General features: G+C 27.3%; 4 protein-coding genes across 6 annotated transcripts in view; 2 read left to right on the forward strand and 2 right to left on the reverse strand.

The window, feature by feature from the left end:
* Positions 1-1,405, reverse strand: part of LOC145180696 (uncharacterized) — a 56,545-nt gene extending 55,140 nt beyond the window's left edge. For 2 of the 3 annotated variants that reach the window (XR_016451011.1, XM_090082661.1), the window contains exon 1: positions 916-1,079. Coding sequence is in view for 2 of the 3 variants with exons in the window: in XM_090082661.1 (XP_089938787.1) it covers positions 916-945 (30 nt within the window). In the remaining variant the exon portion in view is untranslated. Of the gene's footprint in view, positions 1-915; positions 1,080-1,264 lie in introns of those variants that run through there. The other variant, XM_090082662.1, reaches the window with a different exon arrangement.
* On the forward strand, positions 344-5,558 carry LOC149890577 (uncharacterized). The gene is made up of 5 exons (XM_090082744.1): positions 344-510; positions 4,044-4,134; positions 4,412-4,699; positions 4,826-4,903; positions 5,180-5,558. Exons 2-5 carry the CDS (start codon positions 4,059-4,061, stop codon positions 5,395-5,397), a joined length of 660 nt encoding a protein of 219 aa, XP_089938870.1. The 5' UTR covers positions 344-510; positions 4,044-4,058; the 3' UTR covers positions 5,398-5,558.
* Positions 5,559-7,245: 1,687 nt separating this feature from the next.
* On the reverse strand, positions 7,246-8,535 carry LOC145202526 (uncharacterized). Its single transcript, XM_090082746.1, has 2 exons — positions 8,221-8,535; positions 7,246-8,104 (listed from the first exon to the last, which is right to left on the reverse strand). Exons 1-2 carry the CDS (start codon positions 8,480-8,482, stop codon positions 7,494-7,496), a joined length of 873 nt encoding a protein of 290 aa, XP_089938872.1. The 5' UTR covers positions 8,483-8,535; the 3' UTR covers positions 7,246-7,493.
* A 249-nt stretch (positions 8,536-8,784) lies between these two features.
* Positions 8,785-21,053, forward strand: LOC145180295 (DNA-directed RNA polymerases I, II, and III subunit RPABC1-like). The gene is made up of 8 exons (XM_090082749.1): positions 8,785-9,078; positions 12,977-13,065; positions 15,997-16,058; positions 17,474-17,531; positions 18,616-18,697; positions 19,504-19,584; positions 19,670-19,807; positions 20,758-21,053. The coding sequence occupies exons 1-8, from the start codon at positions 9,022-9,024 to the stop codon at positions 20,821-20,823; spliced, it is 633 nt and encodes a 210-aa protein (XP_089938875.1). The 5' UTR covers positions 8,785-9,021; the 3' UTR covers positions 20,824-21,053.
* The last annotated feature ends 2,946 nt before the right edge of the window (positions 21,054-23,999 follow it).

A 23,999-nucleotide genomic window follows, 5' to 3' on the forward strand; every position in this document is an offset into this window, starting at 1 on the left:
CTAATTAATCTACATTATTGGAAACGTTGTTTTACAGCAACATATAAGTTGCACAAACTATCCTGGGCACTAAGTTTGTCACTTTACTATAAAATCAAACTATTTGTATCTTATTGGTTTTATTTAATACAAGGGGGAAAAAGGCCTCATTATGATTTTCTGTCCTTTCTTCGTTTGAATGGAAGGAATTTTGGATTGGAACTATAGTTTAAAAAGTAAAACATTTATTCAGTTGTTTAAATAGAATTGTTAATGCAAAATGACATAACGATTAATCATGCTTTACGCACTTCCTTGCTACGCTTCAGCTGACGTTCCGATTTTATCAGGTATATTGTGCACTATGGTAAGTTAATCTACCGTTAGCTTAAAATTGAAAGGTTGGCGTGAAATATTTTTCAAAAAGAGCTATTGTTAATATGTTCAAAATGTTTTCCCGTATATTTGCTATTCATTGAAAGAACGCGTAAGCGTACATCATTTTCATCCTTAATGAGATCATAGATTCAGGTTAGTTCTCGTTTTTATTTCAAACCAATGAATTAACTTTTGAATTTTAAACAAACAGAAAAGGGGCTTAAAAGAAGTTAACCTGGTTACGCCGATTGTTCTTTGGGTTCTTGTTTTTTATAAATAAATTGTTATATATATTTGATAATAACTAATACGTCAGTTTTAGTAAGATATTTTGGACGGGACATAAAACGAAGACGCAAAGTATAGTTCACTAGACGGCGAACTCACTGCACTGTTAGAGTGTTTTTGCAGAGACTGAGGATTTGTTTTTTTGCGTAACTATGGTTTGTAAACATACATGATATATGATAGATATAAAAATACTATAATGTTAAGTTAAAAACGAAATTAAGCACGATAAACATCAATATACGACAAAATTAAAATAGAAAAATGTACCATAAATTTTAAAAAGTTCTTGAAAATCATTCCCACAATTGAAAAGTACACAATGAGCGCAAGTTTACGTAATTCCTCTCTGGACTTTTTTAAGTACAACGCAACTTATCATCAACTCTCATAGCAGCTAATTAACGAAAGATATTTTATATTCTCTTTTATTATTCAGCGATTAATTAGTGAATTTAAATGTTTAATTAGTGAACGAGAATTTCTAGTTTCATTAAAGTTTAATTTAAAGTTGTCATAAAACATAAAAAGGTTTAAAACTTGTATTTTATTGCAGTTATTTAGATTTTAGTTACTTTACATTTACATCTTTCATCTAAAAATGAAAAAAATGTCTCACAACTGATCTCTATAAAACACGTTGAAGAAAATTTTTCCATCTTGCATTCTTAACCCCAAAAACATTTTGAGATTCTATTTTAAAGATTTGATTATTTTGACCACTTTGTTAAGTTTCGTTTTGGAGTGCATCGCATTTGTATTTTGAGTGCATTGCATTTGCTGCAGAGACTTTTTTTTTTTTTTTTTTTTTTCCTATTCCGAGCCTTTTTAGCCATTCTTTAAATTTTAATAAATACTCCATTTAAACGTTTATATTTTTTCATTTCTCCTCCATTTTTTCTAATGGGAATTTTTTTTGCAGAAAAAGTTTTTTAAAATCTCTGAATAAAATGAAATTGCAATAACACGATAATGAAATAAACCAATAAAGCGCAGAAGATTCAAATACGTTGTACGTAAATATGACGCAATTGCTTAATTTTTTAATTTATTTTATGCTCGTGAATAATTTGAAACTTCTAATAAATTGGAAATAGGAACTCTATGAAAAATTTTATCAAAAATGTCTTTAAAAACAAATTAATTTTAGAACACTATTTGAAAATGATTTTTTTTTTTCAAATCCTTTTAAAATACTCTTAAGATGTCAAAAAAAATTTAAATTAAATAATGATAAAAAAAAAAAAAAAAAAAAAAAATAGTAAATAAATGATAACACTAGTTTTAAAGCGCTCAAGTAAAATACCGAGGTATGTTTTTTTCGTGTCGCTTTTTGTTTGTTTTTTAATCGCTCTTGCTTCTTTCAATCAATATGAAGTCTGTTGTCGATGTTTATATCCATAAGAACCTCCTTATGTTGCATGTATGAAAAACACTAAAAATATTGCTAACGGATCGTAAGCGAGCTTTTTCGGCCAGTTGTGGAACATCGAGTGAATGGTAACAAATCAGTCTTACAAGCTGTCAAAAAAAAAAGTGCCCAAAAATTCAAAATTTCTTTTTTTTTTTTTTTTTTTAGTTTCGAAGGTTGAATGAAAAATAAAATGAAAATTTTGATTATCTGCAAAATTATTTTGTTTAATTGTCGGATGTTGTTTAAGGATATTAATTTTAAGAGTAAGTTTTTTAATTAAAAAAAAATAAAGATGTCGAAAATAGCTAATTAATAGCTGATTTCTATGAAAAGCGTATTTTAAAATATCAATCTGTGTTTATGTAACAATAATGTATGAAGATTTTCTAATGAAACCACAACGATTGTAAATTCAAAGTTGAAAAATTAACAGTTAAATACAAGAAAAGCATCAATAACTTTTTCGACAACTCGCCTACACTTCACCACTCGCCAACACTTCACCACTCGCCAACACCTTGGAACGCTTGTTTGTTCTAAAATGGTGCTTCAGTTGAATTTTTTTTTTTTCAAAAAAAAAGTTTTTCGCCAAAATTTGTATGTAACAACGCCGTGCGTTAAGGGCGCGTGTTTTTTTTTTTAATAAATTTTTTAATGATTATTCACTGGTCTTTGCTTAAAGGTCGATATTTTCTTTGTAAATAGAATTGTTTTTTTTTTCCTTGCCAGAAAACATTTTTTTTGCACAATAGAAAAAGCTCACCTCCCCCAAAAATAAATTTACTCCCGCTGTTATTTAGAATTTAACAGCGATTGTTTACAAATGTCTCATAACTATTTGTTTAGAAACTGTAGTAATATCTTCCTTCGGTTTCTTTTGAATACGTTTTATCAATCCTCCTATTGTATTAATTCTAACCCTAAAGTATCCCTGTGGCGAAATTGATATTTAAACAGTGAATACGCTGAGTGTGGGGTTGCATTGAATAACTCAAATTAAAAAAGTAAATTCAGGTCAAACTCTTATAGCAGACATTTATTTTATTATACAAAATGAAAAAAGAAAAAAAAAAACGTTTAATAAAAACTAACAATTAGGGATAGGTTTTACCTTTATTTATTTATTTTTTTCATATTAATTATTATTATAAGAAATGCACAACATAAACAAAGCAAGCATGATATATTAGAAAGTCATAGACAACACTTCTCTTTTTATCATTGGACAAACAAATAAAGTGTAGCTAATCGCACCATATTAAGAGTTTTTTTGAGGCGTGCTTTATGAGAGGAAATAAATTGATCGCAGTTATTAATTTAAGAATATTTCGCTCTGAGAAGGCGATGATTAAATAGCGATAAAAAGTGATGCAGGAGAAAAAGCTGTTTGTCATGTTGCAACTCTGAGAATTATAAACTATCAGATTTGTATTAAGATTCATTTTTGTGAACTTTTGTTATTAGACTGTAGTTTTTGTTTGAACTTTGTGTTTGCTTAGAAACTTTACTTATGAAGTAACTTTAGAAACCAACAAAGATAGTGATTAAACAAACTTTTTTAAATTATATGCTAATTGTACAATTTTTACAACTTACAAAATGGATTTAATGTTTTATTAGTCAAAAAACCATTATTGAATTACATTAAGTTTAGAAAAAGATTTGCTGACTAATTTTTCAGGATTGGTAAAATATTCTAAAACTGCAAATTTCTCTTCGTCGACTTAGATGAACGCTTGTAACATACCTGAAAAAAAATAAAAAAAAAAAGATTTTCTTTTTCCTTCGTCATTACGCGTGTGCAAATCATGAGAATGTTTATTTGCGCCGTGGGCAAAAAAATCAAACAAAAAAAAAAACAAAACAATATCAGTTAAAAAATCAATAATGGTTTTCCTTCTCCGAATTTTTTAAAACTATTTTCCTATATTGTTGATGTTTGTAAAAAAGGAAAAGTTGATTTCGTTAAATATTAACTTATTAGAAAGAAGTATCTAAAATGGATTTGTTTGGAAATTTCGATACACAGAAGTGGTCTAATCAAATGTCACCTCCATCAAACTTACAAGCTTCAGGTATATAGTAAGACCCTTAAAATATTTCTTCTTCTTTCGACATTCATTTGGAATATTCAGTTGTAAGGTTTCTGTTCTTAAAGAATTGCTGCATTTGACAAAATTTCTACGAGTGGATTGAAATTCTGATAAACGTTTTTTGGATTTTGATTTTAAAATCTTTATCTACAGGTCGTTGTATTTATAATTCAGCCCCACATTGATATTCATGATTATATTTGAATTATACTTTAGTTAATTTAGAATATGTTTTTAATATTTATGTTTAAAATTTCAGGTTATGAAAAGCATACAGTTTATCGCGAGTCTAAAAAAACAGATTACTTCGAGTATTATATGTCTAACAAAGATGGCGACCCTTGCACCACGCTTTTGTACGGCGCGTTGAGAAACCCATTGCAGTCAATTACTAATTGTTATTTGAAAATTAAAAAGCTGGACGGAAGCAATATCATCACGGGAATGATCGTTGACGATGATTGTGTTGAAATCAATAATGACTTCCTGCAAACTATTAAGCCTCCTGTATCGGAAGAAAAGAATTCTTTAAGAAAAGAAAGTATAAGTATGTATTACTTATTTTTAGATGTGAGATATAAAAATGACATATTTTGCACGCAATCATGCATGGGAGCATGATTGCGAGCAAAACTTATCTATGTTTTCCTATAACTGATCTATGTTTTCCTAGGTTTAGGATTAATTAGCGACTTGGAAACGAGTCTATGGAACAACAAAGGTCAACCGCCGTGGAATAAATCTAAAATTGGTAATGTTTCTTAAACCTCCTATAAACTGAGAAGCAATTTTAAGATCTTTAAAAAAAGACGTGCACTTAAAAATTGTAAAAAAAAAATTTTTTTTTTTCTTTTTTAAATAACGCAATTACTTAAAACTTGTTTCACAAAAAAAAAAAAAGGTCTAACTTTTGGTACTAAAATCGTGAAAGGAAATCTTTTAGCAATACTATTTCTAAAATTAATTTTAAAATGTTAAAGTTTATTTATAAATTTTTCTACTCTAATACTTCTAAATTTAATTTAAGGTTACGCTTATTACAGCATAAGAAGAAATAAACCTGAACTAATTGACGGTATTTTGAAATATCATTTGGCATCCGACCAGGGTCTCTCCATGTACGCATCGTTGAAAGGTGCAAGAAGAGATCCTTTGCGATCAATCGGAAATGTTTATTTGAAAATTGACGATTTCGACGAAATAAAGGGTATAATTGTTGAAAACGATTGGGTAGAAATGATTTAGCGGTGTTTAAATAATTACGCTAATTACATCATTTTCATAAAATGAACAGTAACTTAGTGAATGGAGTAAAGTATAAAGAAATTCAGCATTATCGTGCACAAATTTATTTGGTGTGTATAACGATATACTATTATAGGTTATAATATATATATATATAAATATCTAGTAAAGAACTATAATTATTAAAGCATTTTTTTCGCATTCTTCTTCGTAGAAAGAGTTAGATCAGCAGATTTTTAAAGAGTCCATTTGTGAAAAACCCTTTGTTTGCCGAAAATGCCTGTAATCTATATATGACCTTGATACAAAAGTAAGGATTGGCGAAAAATAAAGAATAATATAAAACTCTTGTATCAGTTTTTTAAAGATAAATTGAATTTTCTAAAGATTACTAAAATAGAATTCTTTATTCTTTTTAAACAGCAAAGGCTTTTGATGACACAAGTTTTTTTTTTCATAAATAATGATTATTTATAACTGTTATAAGATTAAGATTTATGGTTTTAATCGAACAGGATAAACCCAATTTTTTGAAGTTTATTATCATAGAATTCTTTGTGCATTTAAAATAGCAAAAGTTTTAATGAGAAAAGCTTATATTCAAACGTAAATTAGTTATTTAAAACAAATCACTAAAATAAGTTTAACGGTTTTCATCAAACAGCAATTCTGCGCGAAATCTTGAAGGGTTGGAACAAAATAACATCATTTTTTTCTCTAATCTTACAGCTTTTTATGTCTAAATATGTAAATTATTAAATTCGATATATTTCAAATAACAGGCAAAGAAACTTGTAAATGATCCGCTAGAACTGGCGTTTGGTTTTTCAATTCTTTTCGTAAAGAATTGAAAAACCAAACGCCTATTCTCTTTTTTATTTTATTTTTTTTACCTCGGTTTCATTAATTACATTTTCGAAGAATATTTTTCACTAAGCTCTTTAAAAAGCTTGAAGAAAGATTATACTGCGTTAAGTGTGATCGGACGTTTTTTTTTCCTATTCCTCATTTTAGTAAACAAAATAAGCAATTCTTCATAATCAAAAATAGAAAGTTTCTTTTTGTGGGGGAGTAGCGGAGTGAAATGGGCTCAGTCGTTTAACACCATCTTGAATGACTTATAGCAAATCACTGCCATTTGTGACCAAATATTATTCTGCTAAATGAACAACTGTCCAAACTGATGCTATTATAAAGAATAATTGAATTGATTGTTAAAATGCCTAGTCTCATTTTGTCAACTTTGGGTAAAACGAAGTAGTAGTTAGACAACTTTTACAACATCAGGCATATCTTTAACTTACCACTCAAAATGTTTACCATCATTTTAAACCAGTTATTTAAATAAAAATTTGAGTGCTGTACATGTCTAGATTACTATTTTTTTTATTATTAATCGCTATCATTAAATACAGGATAATTAAAGAGATAACGCAAATTGAAATGAGCCCTAAAACTATTGCAATAGTTAAAAGACGCTTTTAGGAAGAAATGGCCGAATAAATTAGAATTATTACGAATTTTTTTAACCTTTAACAAATGAAAGTGAGAATTTTTTTCTCAAATCTTATTGAATTTTACTAAAGTTTTCCCATTAAAGAATACATCAAATCAGCATTTAAAATGGAGTAGAAAATCCGTGCTAAGAGATCTTGTTTGTAATCATATTAACACCTAAATGTGAATCGGATGAAACTTGTTGCTTAATTAATTTAGTTTTAAGCTTGTGGAAAATTGGTAGGATGTATATTGATCAAAATTAGCTTCTATACGCACTCTTTTTAAAATTATTCAAATCATCTGCATACTTAAAAAACCAATTTAATCATGCTATTTGTAAAATTCAAATAATTCAAACCATAGTTAATTTATTTCTAAACAAAAATCAAAAATAGAATTACAGAATGATATCCGAATATATTTTATAAATGTATGTCTATTTATAAATATCAAAATAAATATCAAAATAAATACATAATGAAAAAAAGCATTTTACGAAATGTAAAATACTAAATGTTCACTTAAAAAAAAACCAGTAACAAAAAAAAAAAAAAAAAAAATTTAGTAGATTAACAATTCTTGAACTAAAATTCAAATCATTCATTTTCTTTGTTACTAGAGTTTATTAGAAACCCACTTTGAGTCTGTAACTCAACAAGGGCCACTGCAGACAGCATTCGCTTTTGTTCTTCGTCTGTTGACCCACTATTGTTACTACTTTTAAGTGGTTGACTATTGCAAAGAGAATCAAAATGTAAACCTTTATCATGATAAGGATTTCTTAAATATTTATTTCTGAGCCAATTAACAGCATTTTCATTATCTTGTAATTTTTTTCCAAATAAAGTTGCTCTTTCACCAGAAACTCTATATAAAGGATGCATAGGATGGTGCGGGCACTTTCGATTTGCATGAGTAAAAGAAACATTGCATGATGGGAAAGAACATTGAAAGGGTTTTTCACCAGTATGTAATCGTAGATGAGTTTTAAGTTGTCCACTTTGTTTAAACTTCCGTGTACATCCTGGATAATCACATATGTAAGGCTTAACATTACTGTGAGTAAGTAAGTGTGTATCAAGGGATTTTTTTCTTGGAAAGCTGCGGTGACAGTCAGGGCACTTGTGTCTGTGGATATTATTTAGGTAAAGTTTTTGCAATGTATCAGTACTAGGACGACCTCGTGTTTTTGTTATATCAACAATATCTATAACAAAATTTAAAAGTGAAAATGCAACTTCAAAGGATGAAGAAGACTTTATTTAAAAGCTGTTTTTTTTTAGATATCAACAAATTCATGATAATAAAAATACAACATCTTACTTTTCCTACTAGATGTATCATCGTGTATGCATGGATGCACTGTTATAGAATCTAAAGAAAAATTCAATTTCATGGGCGGAAACCGACTATGACTTCCACTAGCAGCAAAGATAGAATTCAATTCATGAAATGAAGAGACGTGATCTACAAAACATTCTTTGTCAATGAAAGAGTCGCAAGTTATCAAGGGAGAAAGGACAGTATTAGGCTGCGATTGAAATGTTGGTATAAACCAGCGCGAACTATTTTGAGGTTCCTCCATCTTCAAAAATTGGTCCTAACTTTAAATGGATTTAAAAACAAAGGGCACTTTAAATTTCGGCGCTCGTTTAATTTTTTTTAAAAAAAAGGCACATAAAAATGACCAAATCTTAATTTTTACTATCACTAATTTAAAAAAAAATCTTATTTTTTTTCTTTCTAATTTTCTTTAAAAATTAAAATATCTATTTTTTTAATCATTTTTTAAAAAATAAAACATAAAAATTTTTATTGTTAACAATAATCGACATTTAAAAAAACACTCATCCAGTCTGTAAAATATGATGTTTAAAGTGCGTAATTATTTTTCTGAATAGATAACCTCATGTTAAGAAATAACAGGAGCAAATTAAATCTCAATGTTTACACTTTAACCGTCTTTTAAAAGTCATCCCAAATTATTTTCATAAATTAAAACGCACTTTTTATTTTAATATGCAGTTTCCTATAATTGAGCTTAATTTTATTTAAAAATGATCCTGTTTTTTTTTTCAACTTGAATCATATTTTTCACAGATCGTTAGATAAATATTTTAGATAATGGATGATGAGGCAGAAGTTTATAAGATGTGGAAAATTCGAAAGACCATTATGCAGGTAAGACATACATCATAATGTACAATTAGGGGTATCGAAAGAAACTTTTTAAAGGTTTTTTTTTAAATGTATACTATTATAAATATGACAATTTTCAATAAAATTAAACAAAACAAGCAACTCCTTATATACTGTGAAAGTGCCTCAGTGTTATTAAAAAATTGCCTTTCCATTAAAAGCAAAAATGTAATTAAGTCTAGAAACTTCTACCAATTATCAGTGACTCTGAAACCTAGCTCAAATTGTCTTAAAAATTTTAGAAACAATTTAATTTTATATTCATTTTACCTTGCTCAAACAACCTGACTACTTTCCCATTTATTTGCATAAATAAATTTGATAATAAGAATTCTAAGAAAAAATACACAATTTTTAGGTTTTTGTAGAGTTTTAAATACTCTTGAAAATGATACCAAGTTTACTATGTTTTAGTAAGTGGTTCAAAAGCGCAATTTTAATGGAATAAAATCACAATTATAAAAAGCTTTAAAAAAATGCATCTTTTAATTAAGTATTTTGAAATCCAATTTTGTCAAAATGAAACCTAAGCAAAGTTTACTAAATTATCTCAGCACTATCAATATTGATATGAGGGTAATAAAGCAGATATTTAGAAGTTAACTTGTTAAGGGAATTTGTAACTTAAGGTAGAATATCCAAATTAATTATGTTAATAAACTGATCATAATGCATTTTATAAACCATTTATAAGATATTTAAAAATATCTTGACTTTGTATATTTTGTATATATTTTTAAATCTTTCACTGATGCTTTAGTGTAACTGTAGTGTTTGCAATATTTTTACATATGAAAGGTTTTATGGTTAACCAAATAAGTGTGACTTCTTATTGAGTTCACTGTTTAGGGTGGGGTGGACAATTTACTCTATAGTTAGTTGATTTCAATCATACTTAGAAACTCCTCAAAACTAAATTCACAAGTTAACAGGATGAAGTGAACATGATTTTAACCAAATGCCTAATAAAATTACTTTTAATGTTGCAACCTATTTTATGCATAGTTATTTACTTGTTTACTTTGCATACTCACTGTAAAAAATTTTTTTTCTGTACGGAGAATTATTTATACTCTTCAGTTACTCTCAACAAGAATTTGTTCATAAATTACTTGTACAAGGAAGAAATGCAGCAGTTGTTATTATTTATTGCATATTATACATTATTACAATAATTTGAAATTAAAAAAAAAAGCTCAAAGAGAACTCAAAATTGAAAAGTGTAAAGAAAACAGAAAGAATCTTAGCAAATAACTACTATAAAACACTGTCTTAAGTTTACCATAATATATAATAAATAAATACACTTTAATATTTTATAAAAAAACATTGAGAATTTCCGTAATGTACAAGTATAGGAATTTTTTTAAGCTCATTTTTCTTATTAGCTACATTCTCTTTATAAACATTTATAAATTTATTTATTATTTTATATAATATTTATTACTTTTTATATATTTATTATTTTATAAACATGCTTGTAAAGAAAGTGCAGCTAAATGTTAAAATTTAAATTATAGAAAAAGTTAAAGCTAAAGTAAATGTTTTTAACTCCACGCCAAAGACAATGCCTAATGCTTATCTGTAAAGTAGATGTTTGCACCTATGTAATGAGCTTATGTTTCTTTTTACATTTTACCACAATAATAAATATGTAAAAAACATCTTTAACTTTATCTTTTCTTTAGGATATCTGAAATTAAATAGTGAAAAGATACTGACTGGACTAATTATGATATTTAGCTTAAAGTAGTTATATCATGTATTGATATAAAATGCTGTGACCAGTGTTCAATGTTAATATAAAAAACACTGAAATAAATACTCTATGTGACTATTTCTTATTGTGGTTCTTTCATGTGGGTTGACAGATACCCAGAGGATACAAAACTGCTAAGCCAAATTGGATAAATAATAGATGAGGAGCCATGAAGTTGCTATATAAAAATTTTAAGCTTTAATGAAGGTTTTGTATTTCTTCAAGATTTGAAACAAAAGTCAGCATCTGCAATCAAAAATGGAATTTATAAAAATGTTGCTCTTACAGATTACAGCAAAATATGGATATAAGAATGAAATTTAAAAGAAGTCTGTACTTATCAAGTTAATGAAAATAAATGATCAAAAAGTTTTGTTAATGAATTATGCAAGCTTTTTAAAATATTATTAGACAGCAGAACCTTAGATATAATTTTTTGATAAATTGTTATCATAAATTTATAGAAAGATTATTTCAGAGGAAAAATGATTTTTCATCATAAGTATTAATTCAGCTCTCTTCTTTAACATCTGCTGTGCAAATGAAAATTGAAAGACTGTTTTAATGATCTATTATAATGACATCAATCGATGGAGTTGAAGTGGAAATATTTGTTAAACTGTGAACTGTTAAATTGAAAGATGTAATGGGTCATTCCATATGAAATCATCCAGACCATGACACCCTTACGTCTCACTTGCAGCCCATATTAAAGAATTAATAACTGCGAAAATTTTAGTTTAAAAATATACATGGGTTCCGGAGATATTGTCAGTTAAAATAATGCTGACTCACCATCTTAGTGATTATCTGAAGCGACTACAAAGCAACTTTGACATATAGTATCGTCATAATGGCTTGGGAAATTTTCCTAAAATTTGATACCCCAATAGATTTTTACTTGTGGAATCCAAAAAGAGCACCCTCAAGACTCAATTGTCTCAGGAAATGCCTCGTTTATCCAATTTTGTTCAAAATTATTGACTTGTAAATTCATGATTTTTGGAGGTAAAACGAAGGCTGTGGCCCAAAAACCTCATTATTTTACTACAAACTTTACTAAATATCTTTCAGGATGTCCTAAAATCAAAATAATTAGAGTTTAATTTGTCATTTGATGCCATATATATTACCAAAATAAAAATATTTCTTTTTATATTTCAATCTTTTGATCTTTATGATTTTTTTTTTTTTTTTTACAAATATTTTTTGATTTCACTTTATATTTAACTAAAATTTATTTACTTGCCAATTGTTTTGATAAGCCTGCAGCAGTCTTCAATGATGACCTCATCTGAGATCATAGCCCATGTTTTACCAAAAAAAAATGTGTTTCTTGTACTAGGAAGTTCTCTTCTGTTTATACATTAATTAGGGATCCTTTTTCTATTATTGCTCAACCTTTTTTGGACTCTTTTGGGAGTGCAAGTTTTCAACCCTTTATTGCATGATTTTTTTTTTTTTTTTGTGAAAAGATCATGGGAAAAGTAATTTAAAAAATGTTTTTGAAACTAAATTAAACATGTACTTGCAGTATGTAATATTATTACAACAATATGAAATGGTTTGCTCTAAGTTTATATGGGATTTTAGTCAGGTTTTTGAGTTTGTTGCAAATTTGCAACTATATGAAACGAAGAATTAAAAGTTTGAAAACCTAACACTTAATTTTTAAAAATTTAGTTATTATATTCTCTAGATAACTGTTAAAACCTCATGAAAATTTAAGCATATATTTGCACTTTCAATATTTTGATATGTGTACAATAATCTAAATTAAAAAACTCTAAAAAAGAAATTACTAGTTCTTTTTGTATACGTTTAGTCAAAAAAAAAAAACTCGAAAAAGTATTTTCCTAAGATTTTAAAGTATAAAAGAAAAATTTGATTGGTTATTATTTTGTGAAGAAAGGCTATAGTTTGTAACATTCAATCATTTTGTAAATTCTAAGTACCCTCATAAATTGTGCCTTTTCTTTAAGTATATAGCTTTTTTGGATTTCCAAAAAAAAATCTTGTAAACCAATGATAACATTTCCTGACACATTTGAGTTGTTGTTAAGTATGGAAAAAAAAATGTTTAAAACAAAATATGAAAATTATATATAAAATTTCTAATAGATGTGTCATGATAGAAGATACCTGGTTACGCAAGATGAGTTAGATCAGACGTTGGAACAATTTGTGGAGCAATTTGGTGATAGACCCAGGTTTTGTGACTTTTTTTTCTATGTAGAAAATAATAATAATAATAATAATAATAATAATAATAATAATAATAATAATAATAATAATAATAATAATAATAATAATAATAATAATAATAATAATAATAATAATAATAATAATAATAATAATAATAATAATAATAATAGTAATAGTAATATATATCATAATCATTTACAAAAAATATAAATAACTCTTTAACTCCGCAATATATAAAGAGGTTTTACATGTTTTGTGAAGAAAGGCTATAGTTTGTAACATTCAATCATTTTGTAAATTCTAAGTACCCTCATAAATTGTGCCTTTTTTTTAAGTATATAGCAGTTTTGGATTTCCAAAAAAAAATCAAGTTTAGAATAAAAACTTCAATTTGTTTTTAAATTTAGATGAAAGTAAGTTTCTGCCATGCACACACTTCATTCTTTTTTTTTAGTAATAGAATTCAATATGGTTATTTGGATGATATGGCTTTTCAGCTTTATATTCTAAAGAATTTTTATTCATGTTCTTTAAAAATAATTTTGTTTAAATATGAAAATTCTTAAATAATAGTTTAATGAAGCTTTAAGATATTAAGTTCTACCACAACCTTTTTATATCACAGTTGTAAAAACTACACTTTAGGAGCCACTTCTAAAAGACCTATATTTTCTAAAAGATTGTAATTTTTAAAAAAATTATTTAATTTATGAGATTTTTTACTGAACATTTATACAACGTGTTCAGAAAGGTTGAGTACTCTTTCTTTTTGAAATTACTGATTTGGGTGGATAGTGATGTGAAATTCATGGAAATTTAGTACTGATGGAGCAATTCAGTCTGTGTGCCATCAGAGCTGAAGAAATAAAGAGATGTGTCTGACAATAAATAAATAAAAAAATATTCATAAGTGAAGCATTTAAATTAAGAAAATTGACTCTATATTTGATTTTAAAGCATGGCTTATATCAAATTCAACTAGTGCAAGAATTTAAAGCTGACTATTTTCACAGATTGAATTTAACAACATTTATACTTCAGCAGTTTGATAATTTTGTCTTTTATCATGACATTTTATTTAGTGATGAACTTCCACTTAAGCAGTCATGTAAATAAACAAAAATTGTTGTTGCTGGTCAATAGGAAATCCCAAACAGAAACATGAATTGCTGATACATAGTCTAAGTTAACGGTTTTGGTTGAAATGTTAATCAAAGGAATAATCTGCCCTTTCTTTGAAGATTGTAGAGGTCAAGCACAAACTGTGAATGCAGAACAATACTGCACAATAATTTCAAATTATTTAGCTTAATCTTTGCAACACTTTCTTGGCTTTAATAGGAGAACATGGTTTCAACAAAATGTTGCCACTTGTCACATCAAGTAAAGAACTGATGTTAACTGTCCACCAAACAATCCTGATCTAAGTCCTTTGAACCATTTTTTTGGGGGATTTTTGAAAGAAAGTCTGTACAAAAGTAAACTGAGGACATCAACTCAGCTAAAGCAAAATATCATAGCAGAAATGGCTTCAGTATCTTAGGGTTCATGCTAATGCGTTTCAAAGATTAATAATGAAAGAAAAAAACTTTTTAGATGTTTGTTTTTTTTTTTTTTACTTTATTTTGTTATTTAATTTATTATTTTAAAACAACATCTAAAATTTCTGGAAACCTTGTTTTTTTAAATACTTTAAATGGCCTATAAAAAAAAGTTCATAAAAGTAAAATGTTTACAATTTGAATATTTACTACCCTAAAGATCTCCCTTTGTTTAGTATATTAATTATCTTGAACAATCACGTTTTTTTATCTAACTTTTTTTTTTTTTATTCAGGCAAAATTTTTTGGATATATTTCTTTTGACAAAGCCTCATGAAAGAATGTGGCATGATGGGATAGATTACTTCATGCCTAATAGATTTTATTATTATTATTATTTCTTACTGGGATTCCATAATAAATCTGAAGTTTGAAAGTTTGTTAGTAAACTTTCTGCAGCCAAAATATATTTTTCATAATTTTCATACTTTTCATACCTAAAAGAATTGTGCTGAGAAATTTTTTATTCAGTCATATTTTAAAATTTTTTGGAATGGTCTAATTATCATATTTTAAAATTCTTTGGAATGGCTTATATTGTAATACTTGTACTTAGAGTTGGCTGAAAGTTTGTTTAAAATTGATGTCAATAAACATCATTTCTGTCTTCTGCAAATGATAACCCAAAATTGTTTATCATTTACAGAAGATTGAAACTGTATTTTAAATGCACTTGAGCACAATTAGTTATATCAGCTCATAAAGCTATATTAGTTCAGTACAGTTATCTTTCTGTATAAAACGCTAGAAACAGCCTCTAAGATGTAACACAACTATAATATTAGATAAAACAGCCTCTAAAATGTAACACAACTATAATATTAGATAAAACAGCCTCTAAAATGTAACACAACTATAATATTAGATAAAACAGCCTCTAAAATGTAACACAACTATAATATTAGATAAAACAGTCTCTAAAATGTAACACAACTATAATATTAGATAAAACAGCTTCTAAAATGTAACACAACTATAATATTAGATAAAACAGCCTCTAAAATGTAACACAACTATAATATTAGATAAAACAGCCTCTAAAATGTAACACAACTATAATATTAGATAAAACAGCCTCTAAAATGTAACACAACTATAATATTAGATAAAATGTAAGAGCTGTGCCTCTAAAATGTAAGAGCTGTGTAGTAAAGGAGCTTATTGTTCTATTTATCTACTTCTATTTATCTTATATAAAAAATCCATATTCAGTTTAAAATCAAAAAGAATATTTTTTTAAAATTAAAAAAAAATTTAAATGCAAAAACACCAACATTATTGTTATTTTTTTTTTTTATTTTTCAAATTGACTATATTATATTTGTTTGATTATAGTGAGGGTCATCCATCACGAGGAGACATATCAGTTCTTGTAGCTCACAATGATGATCCTACAGGTAACTTTTTTATTCATGTTCTATTTGCTATTTGTTTTTCTTTTAATTTCATTTTTAAATATGTTGATTATTTGCTAACTAAAAATTTGGCCATCCGAAGATTGAGGATTAGAAATAGACTCTCAACTAAAAACGAGGAAATGATGTTTATTACCAACAATTTAGGCTAAAATTTTTAAGGCTAAATAAGCTTCAAACTTTATTCAGAGATTATGCACCTAACAAAGATTTTTTTAATTTTCCAAGGTTCAAGGTTGTTGCTTTCTTGTAGCAAACTCAATTGCAATTACAAACATGCTCATTAAAAATTAAAATCCCTTTTAAACCATCATAAAAATAAAAAAAAAAGAACTAAATTATATTTATAAAAATTGAAAGCAATCACATTAAAAAATGATCTTAAAATCTTAAAAGTCATGGATCCTAAAGAAATTTTGCTTCTCAATGGAATTAAACAATTAATGAACTACTAAATTTAATCATACTACGTCATTATTATTATCATTATTATTATTATTATTATTATTATTATTATTATTATTATTATTATTATTATTATTATTATTATTATTATTATTATTATTATTATTATTATTATTATTATTGTTATTGTTATTGTTATTGTTATTGTTAGTAGTAGTAGTAGTAGCAGCAGCAGCAGCAGCAGCAGCAGCAGCAGCAGCAGCAGCAGCAGCAGCAGCAGCAGCAGCAGCAGCAGCAGCAGCAGCAGCAGCAGCAGTAGTAGTAGTAGTAGTAATAGTAATAGTAGTAGTAGTATTATTACTATATATTATTGCGGTGTGACTTGCATTTGTCATTAGACAATTTTAAGTCATGCTGCAATACAGTGCAGAGCACTGTCAACTCATTGTTTTGCATCTCTGCAACCACCTTGGTTTGCTGCAGCCAAATTGCTGCATCAGACATGTCATTATATTTTTTAAAAAGGTTTGAAAGTTTCAAAGATGACTCCATCACATACCCATTTATTGATGACTCCATCACATCACAAGCCATTTATTTGGTCATATAAAGAAATTACATAACGTCACTTTTTTCTACCATTTTTCATGATTGCTTCTGCATAATTTGATTATAAATTAAGTTAGTAATGCAAAAGTTTCTTTTTAAAAAAAAAAAAATAGAGTCTGATTAACTTAACTTGCTGACTTAAAACAAAAGATTATAAATAAAAAAATGGTTGATTTGTCTTGTCTTGTAATTACAAACAAAAAAGAATTTAAAATTAAAAATTATTGGTTTAATTAGATTTGTATCAATATTTTGTTATCCTGCTCTCTATTTTCACTACAGATTTAACTTTCTGTAAAACATTTCAAGACATGTACCTAACACGTCTTAATTTTTTGTTCTTCACCAAAAGCCATCATTTAGAAAACACTTGTTTGTTTTAGATCAGATGTTTGTATTTTTCCCTGAAGAAGAAAAAGTTGGAATAAAAACCATCAAGCAGTAATTTAGTTTTTCTCTTCTTTAACAAATCAATGTTATCTATTAAATTTTATTTAGTAAAATTTAGCTTTTTAAACAGAAAATGTCCCCTTTTATAATTGTATTTATTGATGTATTTAACATTAAATTGCATATCACTTCCCTTTAAAATGTGACAGCAATAAAATTTGAATTTTTCATCATAAAAAAGTTTTATTTACAGGCATTCATCAGCCAAGCTTTGAACAATTTCCTTTTTGGTTAAAGTTATTTACATGACACTGAGTTTTAGTGATCATTATTAAAAAACAATAGTGATGCTTTGTTTTACGACTTGATAATCATAAAAAGAAAAAAACAGACAACAAGAAAAACACATACAAGAAACTAAAAATAATAAATATATAAATCAATAAATTCAAGAAACCAAATTGGCTTAAAGCAAAAATGAAAATAAATAAATAAATAAAAACCTGAACATAAGCAAGTCCCATACCTATCCCACCTAAAATTATTGTGTTATCTTTTATGAACTTTGTAAGCATGCCAGGTCACTAACACACACAAAAATTTATTTAATAAAGCAGTCAAGTTAGGGTGATCAATAACAACTTTTAGAAAGTTTTGAAAAAAAAAAACTTTTTAACTTAGAATGAATTTTTCCCTCAGACAATAAAAGTTGTAACTATACACAGTTGTAAAGAATTTAACATAAAATCTTAAATCAGAAAGTTAAAAAAAAAAAGAATTAAAACTGTTGAAAGATTTTCTCCCTACCATTTGCAAATTTGTGTGCACTTTAAATTTGCAATTCTGGCAGTCCTTTAGATTTTCAATCTTGTTCAAAAGTATTTCTTTCCAGCTTCAGCAAACATTTTTTTTCTTATTACTTCGCTAAGATTACATAGTAACTTTCCTGTAATCTTCTTGGAAGTTAGTGAATCACAAACAGGCTGAATTGAAGATGCTATTTCACCTTCAAGGTGTTAAAGTGTTACTCAAACCAGATAGTTGTAAAACAGTAGTGTTAAAAGACCATCTGAAATTTAATGGTACCAAGTCATTATCTAGAGATTTGTGCAAGATGTTATTTGTTTTCATATAGGTACTGTACACGTATGCAAGAGGAAGGTATTAACAGAGCAATTATTGTGGTACAAACTGGCATGACACCATCTGCTAAACAGGTTTCATATACATGTAGCTTATAGGGTAAGTCCGGGAGAGTTTTCCATGTTTTAGAGTTTTGTGCTTCATTAACCAAATGCGACAAGAATTCCCCCCCTTTATTTTCAGTGCTTATGTTAAAGCCAGTTTTAGTGAGCTTGTTTTGTTGTTAAGTGTTTTACAATTAATACAGAGTTTTTTATTTTCTGAACCTCGTTTTATATTTAAACATTTTTACTTATAAAAAAATATTTTGATAGTTAATTGTTCTAAAAAGCAAGTTTTAAATTAGATTATGATTTACACACATATTAGCAAATACTATATTTGATGTTGTTTTCAGAGAAAGTGTTTCATTAAGTTTGTAACTTCAATTTAGGAGAGTTTGCTATACCTATATATGAGAGTTTGCTATATATGTATATAAGTGAATGTGGGAGTTACCATTTTGTAACGCCTTTAACTGTTTGTTTTTTTTTCTACTGTTAGCAGTATTAAAATAAATCCCTTGAATTATGTGGTTAAAATGACAATGTCATGATATTTGTTATTACCTTGCTTATTACCCACTTCTGATTGCCAGTGGTTAAGTGATCTAACCACTCATGAGATCCCTTTGTTATGACGCAATGACTTTTTTTCCAACCCAATAGTTATGTAAAGATTATGCAATCTCTCCTAGACTTACCCAACGTGTAGTTATCTAAAAGTATGACAATCTCTCCCGGATATGTTGTATAAATTAAGATAAATTGAGCAATTTAAGATTTTGTTTTAAAAGCACCAATTTTGTTTTCAAATTATTTATTATTTACTTTTTTTTAAGGCACTTGTAGATATGGCACCAAAATACATTCTTGAGCAATTTCTAGAAGCAGAGTTACTTATTAATGTAACTGAGCATAGTGTAAGATTTTTTCATTTTTTTTCATTTTTTCTCTCACATTAGATGTTTTAATCTATGTTAAGAATTTAAGATTATTTTTCGTTAGCTTGTTCCTGAACATGTTGTTCTGAATCCTGAAGAAAAGGCTGAACTCCTTGCCAGATATAAGTTGAAGGATCACCAGTTACCCAGAATTCAACAAGGTGACACAATTGCAAGATATTTTGGATTGAAACGAGGCCAGGTATTATTATAAAAGCAATTTCTTTCTTTTTAAAGATGTTTGAAGCTTATTATGCTTCCTAGGTTTTATTCCTAGAAATCGGCTTCTTAAAGGAAAAAGAAACTATTTATAAGCAAAATAACATGAATTACTTTTTTTCTAATCTCATGGATTAACCAACATGAATTATTTTTCTTTTAATCACACGGATTAAATAGGCATGAATTAAACTGAGGAGAATAGACCTAGAGCAGTTTTTTTCAATTTTTTAATCAGTAAAAGAGGATAAAGTTGATCAGTTATAATAATAATTATAAACACTATTTATGTAGTTTTCTTTTTTATATTTATAATAAAAGGTATGTAATTATGTTTACATATACCTGAAATAATGCGCTTAAAATAATCAAGTTCTTACAATGTACAAACTTTTTCATGTTCGTTTAAGTTGCTTTTCGTTTTTTTGTTCGAGGGCACAGAGTTTGAAAACAAACATAGTTCGCGTTTTTTCAATATTTTGAAAAAATCAATGAGTTCTATTTTTTAAAAAGGTTGTCTTGAGAGATTTGCCTATATAATAAGCTTTTTGTACCTCAGAGAAAAATAGCTGTTGCCTTCGCAAAGAACATTAAATCCGTTCAAACCACAAGTTAAGTTTGAGCTCATTCAATGAGATTTACTTTTGGTGATTCGGTGTTTTGGTGAAATGTCTTTAATGTGATCAATAAAGCGAGCTGAAGCACAAATTAAAAAGGATTTTAGTTTTTTCTCAGTTTATGCCTCGTGGTAAAAATCCATTCCTCAAATGTAGCAAATTCTCGACTTAAAGTTACTTTTATGATGAAGTTATGATAAAGTTACTTTAAAATTCTCTTTGCTAATTTTTTTTTTTGCTTATTTTTCTATTTGATAAATTAAAATTCTTTAGGTGATTTCTTCATCAATGATCTTTCTATGTAGTATTTTTTTAGGTTGTCAAAATAATCCGACCTAGTGTAACTGCTGGTCGTTACGTAACGTATCGTATTGTTCAATAAAGATCTGGCATTAAACATCAATTAAAGTCGATTCCAACAAACGATAATATACTGATATTACCAGGTGTCTTTCACAACGACATCAACGTATTGCACTTCAGCTTTTTACTCAAACATCTGATCAAGTCAATAGAATTGTCGTTTAAGTCAATATTGAAGTCAAGAGAACTGTAGTTTGCATAGGAACCTGTAGACTTTCATTATTTGTCAAACACGATGTTCACAATTAAGTCTGTCTTATTTACTTTTTTTTTTCAAGTGCGCTGCTGTAACGCATGCCATAAAATACTATTGATACTAAAATATTTTAACATAAGCAGCGAGTTAAATGTAAGTGTAGGGTGCATTAAGACAAACTTTACTTTTGATAGTTTTGTAACTTTCAAACAAATTTTAGGGAGTGGTCATGAGGTGAATAATTTTATTTTCTATTCTTTCAAAATAATATTTGTAAGTTTAATTAAAGATGTAAAAACTCAATCAAAGCACAAGAAATTAAAACATTGCTAAATCTATCAACTGTTAAGGTGGCTTCACAGGAAATGTTTTTTTTTTAGTAAAATAACTTAAATCTGTTCTAAAATCAGTTTTATAAATTCAATTTAATGAAAATAACAATAAAATATAAATGCTTATTGAAAAAAAAAAAAAAAGAGGACTTTATTTATAAAAAACGCATAAAAAAGCATATATTTATTTATTTTTCAAAACACGATTAAACCAGAATGGCTAATTAAAACAACTCGCAACTTTGCAATATTATTATCTGATATATGAGGTAGAGGATGAACTAAGATCAATATATAAAAACAAAAACATTTCTTTTAAGTCCCTAAAAACTGAAAATTGACTAATTTTTAGGGGGTAGGGTTCAAAAAAAGACTTAGCAATCAATAAATATTCATTCAATTATCAAGATTCTAGTTCATTCTCTACATATATATGTATTGGACAATTAGGGAAAATTTGAAGGTCTAAGCATTTTTTAATGTTGAGATATCGTGTTTTGAGTTTATAAATTATGTTAAAATCTTCATTTTTAGATATAAGGCAAATAAGTTAAAAAAGTTTTAAAAACATCCCTTTTTGTTGCTATTTTTTGATAATTGTTCTTGATCTTTATCAATCCAACCTTTCCTAATTCCTCTCAACTCTTTTCTTCTTTTTTTTTTTTTTTGGTTGTCCTTTTTTCACCATATTCTGTAACCGCTTTCGGTCTTTTTTTACTGAACTGGTTATTGTATTTTTTCCAAAGTCTAGATTTAAATGTTTAAATACACGATAAATACCAGATGAACCTTCATTAAAAGAAAGAACTGCTGAGTTTACTCCCATTTCAAGAACATCTGTCTTTACATAAACATTTTTAGGACATCGGGACCAGATGATATTATTTAGTCCTTCATTACAATTTTGAGTTTGCCCATGAAGACATTTTTTCAATAAACTGTCATTACTCAATTCATCAAAGTCTTTCTTAATAATTTCATAAATCCATTCAGGCAAGTTTAATTTACGAGAATAGTTTTCATCTGCATCTGCATTACTACTTATATTGTCAAAAGCATTTACAGTTAAACATGACATGTTCATAAGTCGTGAAAAATTAACCATTGGTTGGTGTCCTCTTCCAATTTCACGGAATCCAATTACCATTCTCAGGTTAACATCAAACATGTTTCTACCTTTTTTATCATTTTTAACAATGTTTGAAGTAAAATTACTGTATGTAAAAGAACATTGTGCATTTGTACATGTTAAAATAAGTTTATGGGAGAAACCCATTCTGCTAGAATAATCATCTGTGATGTTAACTTTACTTTTACAATCAGGACATGCACTAACCAAATCAAATAACTGTTTGATAAAAATAAAATTAACAAGAAGAAAATAATCATTTGTGTTGGCATTACTTGTATCTTCGACATCAAACTTTAACTTTTTAGAACTGATACATGAAACATTTTCAGACAAGTTACCAGTTACATTCGTATCTTTAATACATTTGGTGTGCTTGTTACCACTAAATTTTCTCTTCTTAGATCTTGAAGTATTCTTATAATTACCCATTATATATTTAATTTATTAATCTAAAAAAATATTTCAAGTAAACATTGTATCAACACAACTTGTGTTAGTATAATGGTTTTGTCACAAGAAGTAATTAAATGATCGTGAAATGATGCAATTTTAATAAGTGGAACGGTTTTATTTTTAAAACTGAACATGGTTAGCCTCTAAAATAAATCTTTTATAATTGCAGAACACGAAAACATACCAAAAGAGTGGTTAAACAAAAGTTTTCATACTGCTTTTTTCCGTTGCTATAGGCGTTGCTAAGGAAGCTACTTTATATCATACCTGCAAAATGCAAAATTGTTGCTAAAAAAATTAAAATTATTAAAAAATAATTGTACCATCATTTTCAGCATTGTTAAAAGTCTCAAAAATCATGTTTTTCAATTTTTTTTTTTTTTTTTTTGATTTTACACCTTTTATTTCCTGTGAAGCCACCTTAAATCTATTTTAAAAAAAAGAAAATTCTCCATTTGCTACAGAAATAGCTTTTGTAAAAATTATACTTTTATATCCAATTTCGGATAAATACAAATGTTACGATGGATGAAAAATAAAACTCACGGAAATGTCCCTCCCACTCCACTCAGTTCTTTTACAAGATTGTTTGGAATGGGAAAAAAACACTTCGATTAGAGATCGGCAGATTTTGGAGTATAGATCGTACTTGCAGCAGGCCAAGCTGTATAAAAAGAAGATAAAAAAGTCTTCATTAAAAGAATTAGATTCCATTTGTTCAAGAGTCAGGCACCAATCCCAAAGTTTTGGATTGGTTCTAAAATTTTGAAGAAAGAGATTAGTTTATTTGAAGCCAACCGGGACAAAGCCGAATATCAAATATCTTCAATATTTTAACTATAAAACCAAGAAATTAAACTGTGCAGTATGGATTATCACACTTATTTCATTTCTTGGCTCTATTATTAAAATATTGAGTAGAAAAAATTGGTAACCTGGGAAATATCTACATAGCGACAACATAAATAGCACACTTTCATGACCAGTTGGTTTTACTTTTTGATACTAACTTTTTTGTATTTACACCAATTGCTGTTATTTTTTATAGCATCAACAATGCTATAAAAAATAACAGCAATTTT

Source organism: Hydra viridissima, unplaced genomic scaffold (genome assembly GCF_058129835.1).
Source record: "Hydra viridissima isolate aposymbiotic clone 2 unplaced genomic scaffold, HvirCarnegie_v1 scaffold_3, whole genome shotgun sequence".
Taxonomy (NCBI): domain Eukaryota; kingdom Metazoa; phylum Cnidaria; class Hydrozoa; order Anthoathecata; family Hydridae; genus Hydra; species Hydra viridissima.

Excerpts from the sequence above, each read along its gene's own strand:
- LOC145180295 (XM_090082749.1), top strand. The coding sequence starts at position 9,022 with ATGGATGATGAGGCAGAAGTTTATAAGATGTGGAAAATTCGAAAGACC. Across the intron at positions 17,532-18,615 it reads GGAATAAAAACCATCAAGCA|GTACTGTACACGTATGCAAG; the intron begins GTAATTTAGTTT and ends GTTTTCATATAG. Across the intron at positions 19,585-19,669 it reads TTAATGTAACTGAGCATAGT|CTTGTTCCTGAACATGTTGT; the intron begins GTAAGATTTTTT and ends ATTTTTCGTTAG.
- LOC145202526 (XM_090082746.1), bottom strand. The coding sequence starts at position 8,482 with ATGGAGGAACCTCAAAATAGTTCGCGCTGGTTTATACCAACATTTCAA. Across the intron at positions 8,105-8,220 it reads TGATACATCTAGTAGGAAAA|ATATTGTTGATATAACAAAA; the intron begins GTAAGATGTTGT and ends ATTTTGTTATAG.
- LOC149890577 (XM_090082744.1), top strand. The coding sequence starts at position 4,059 with ATGGATTTGTTTGGAAATTTCGATACACAGAAGTGGTCTAATCAAATG. Across the intron at positions 4,135-4,411 it reads ATCAAACTTACAAGCTTCAG|GTTATGAAAAGCATACAGTT; the intron begins GTATATAGTAAG and ends TTAAAATTTCAG. Across the intron at positions 4,700-4,825 it reads TTTAAGAAAAGAAAGTATAA|GTTTAGGATTAATTAGCGAC; the intron begins GTATGTATTACT and ends ATGTTTTCCTAG.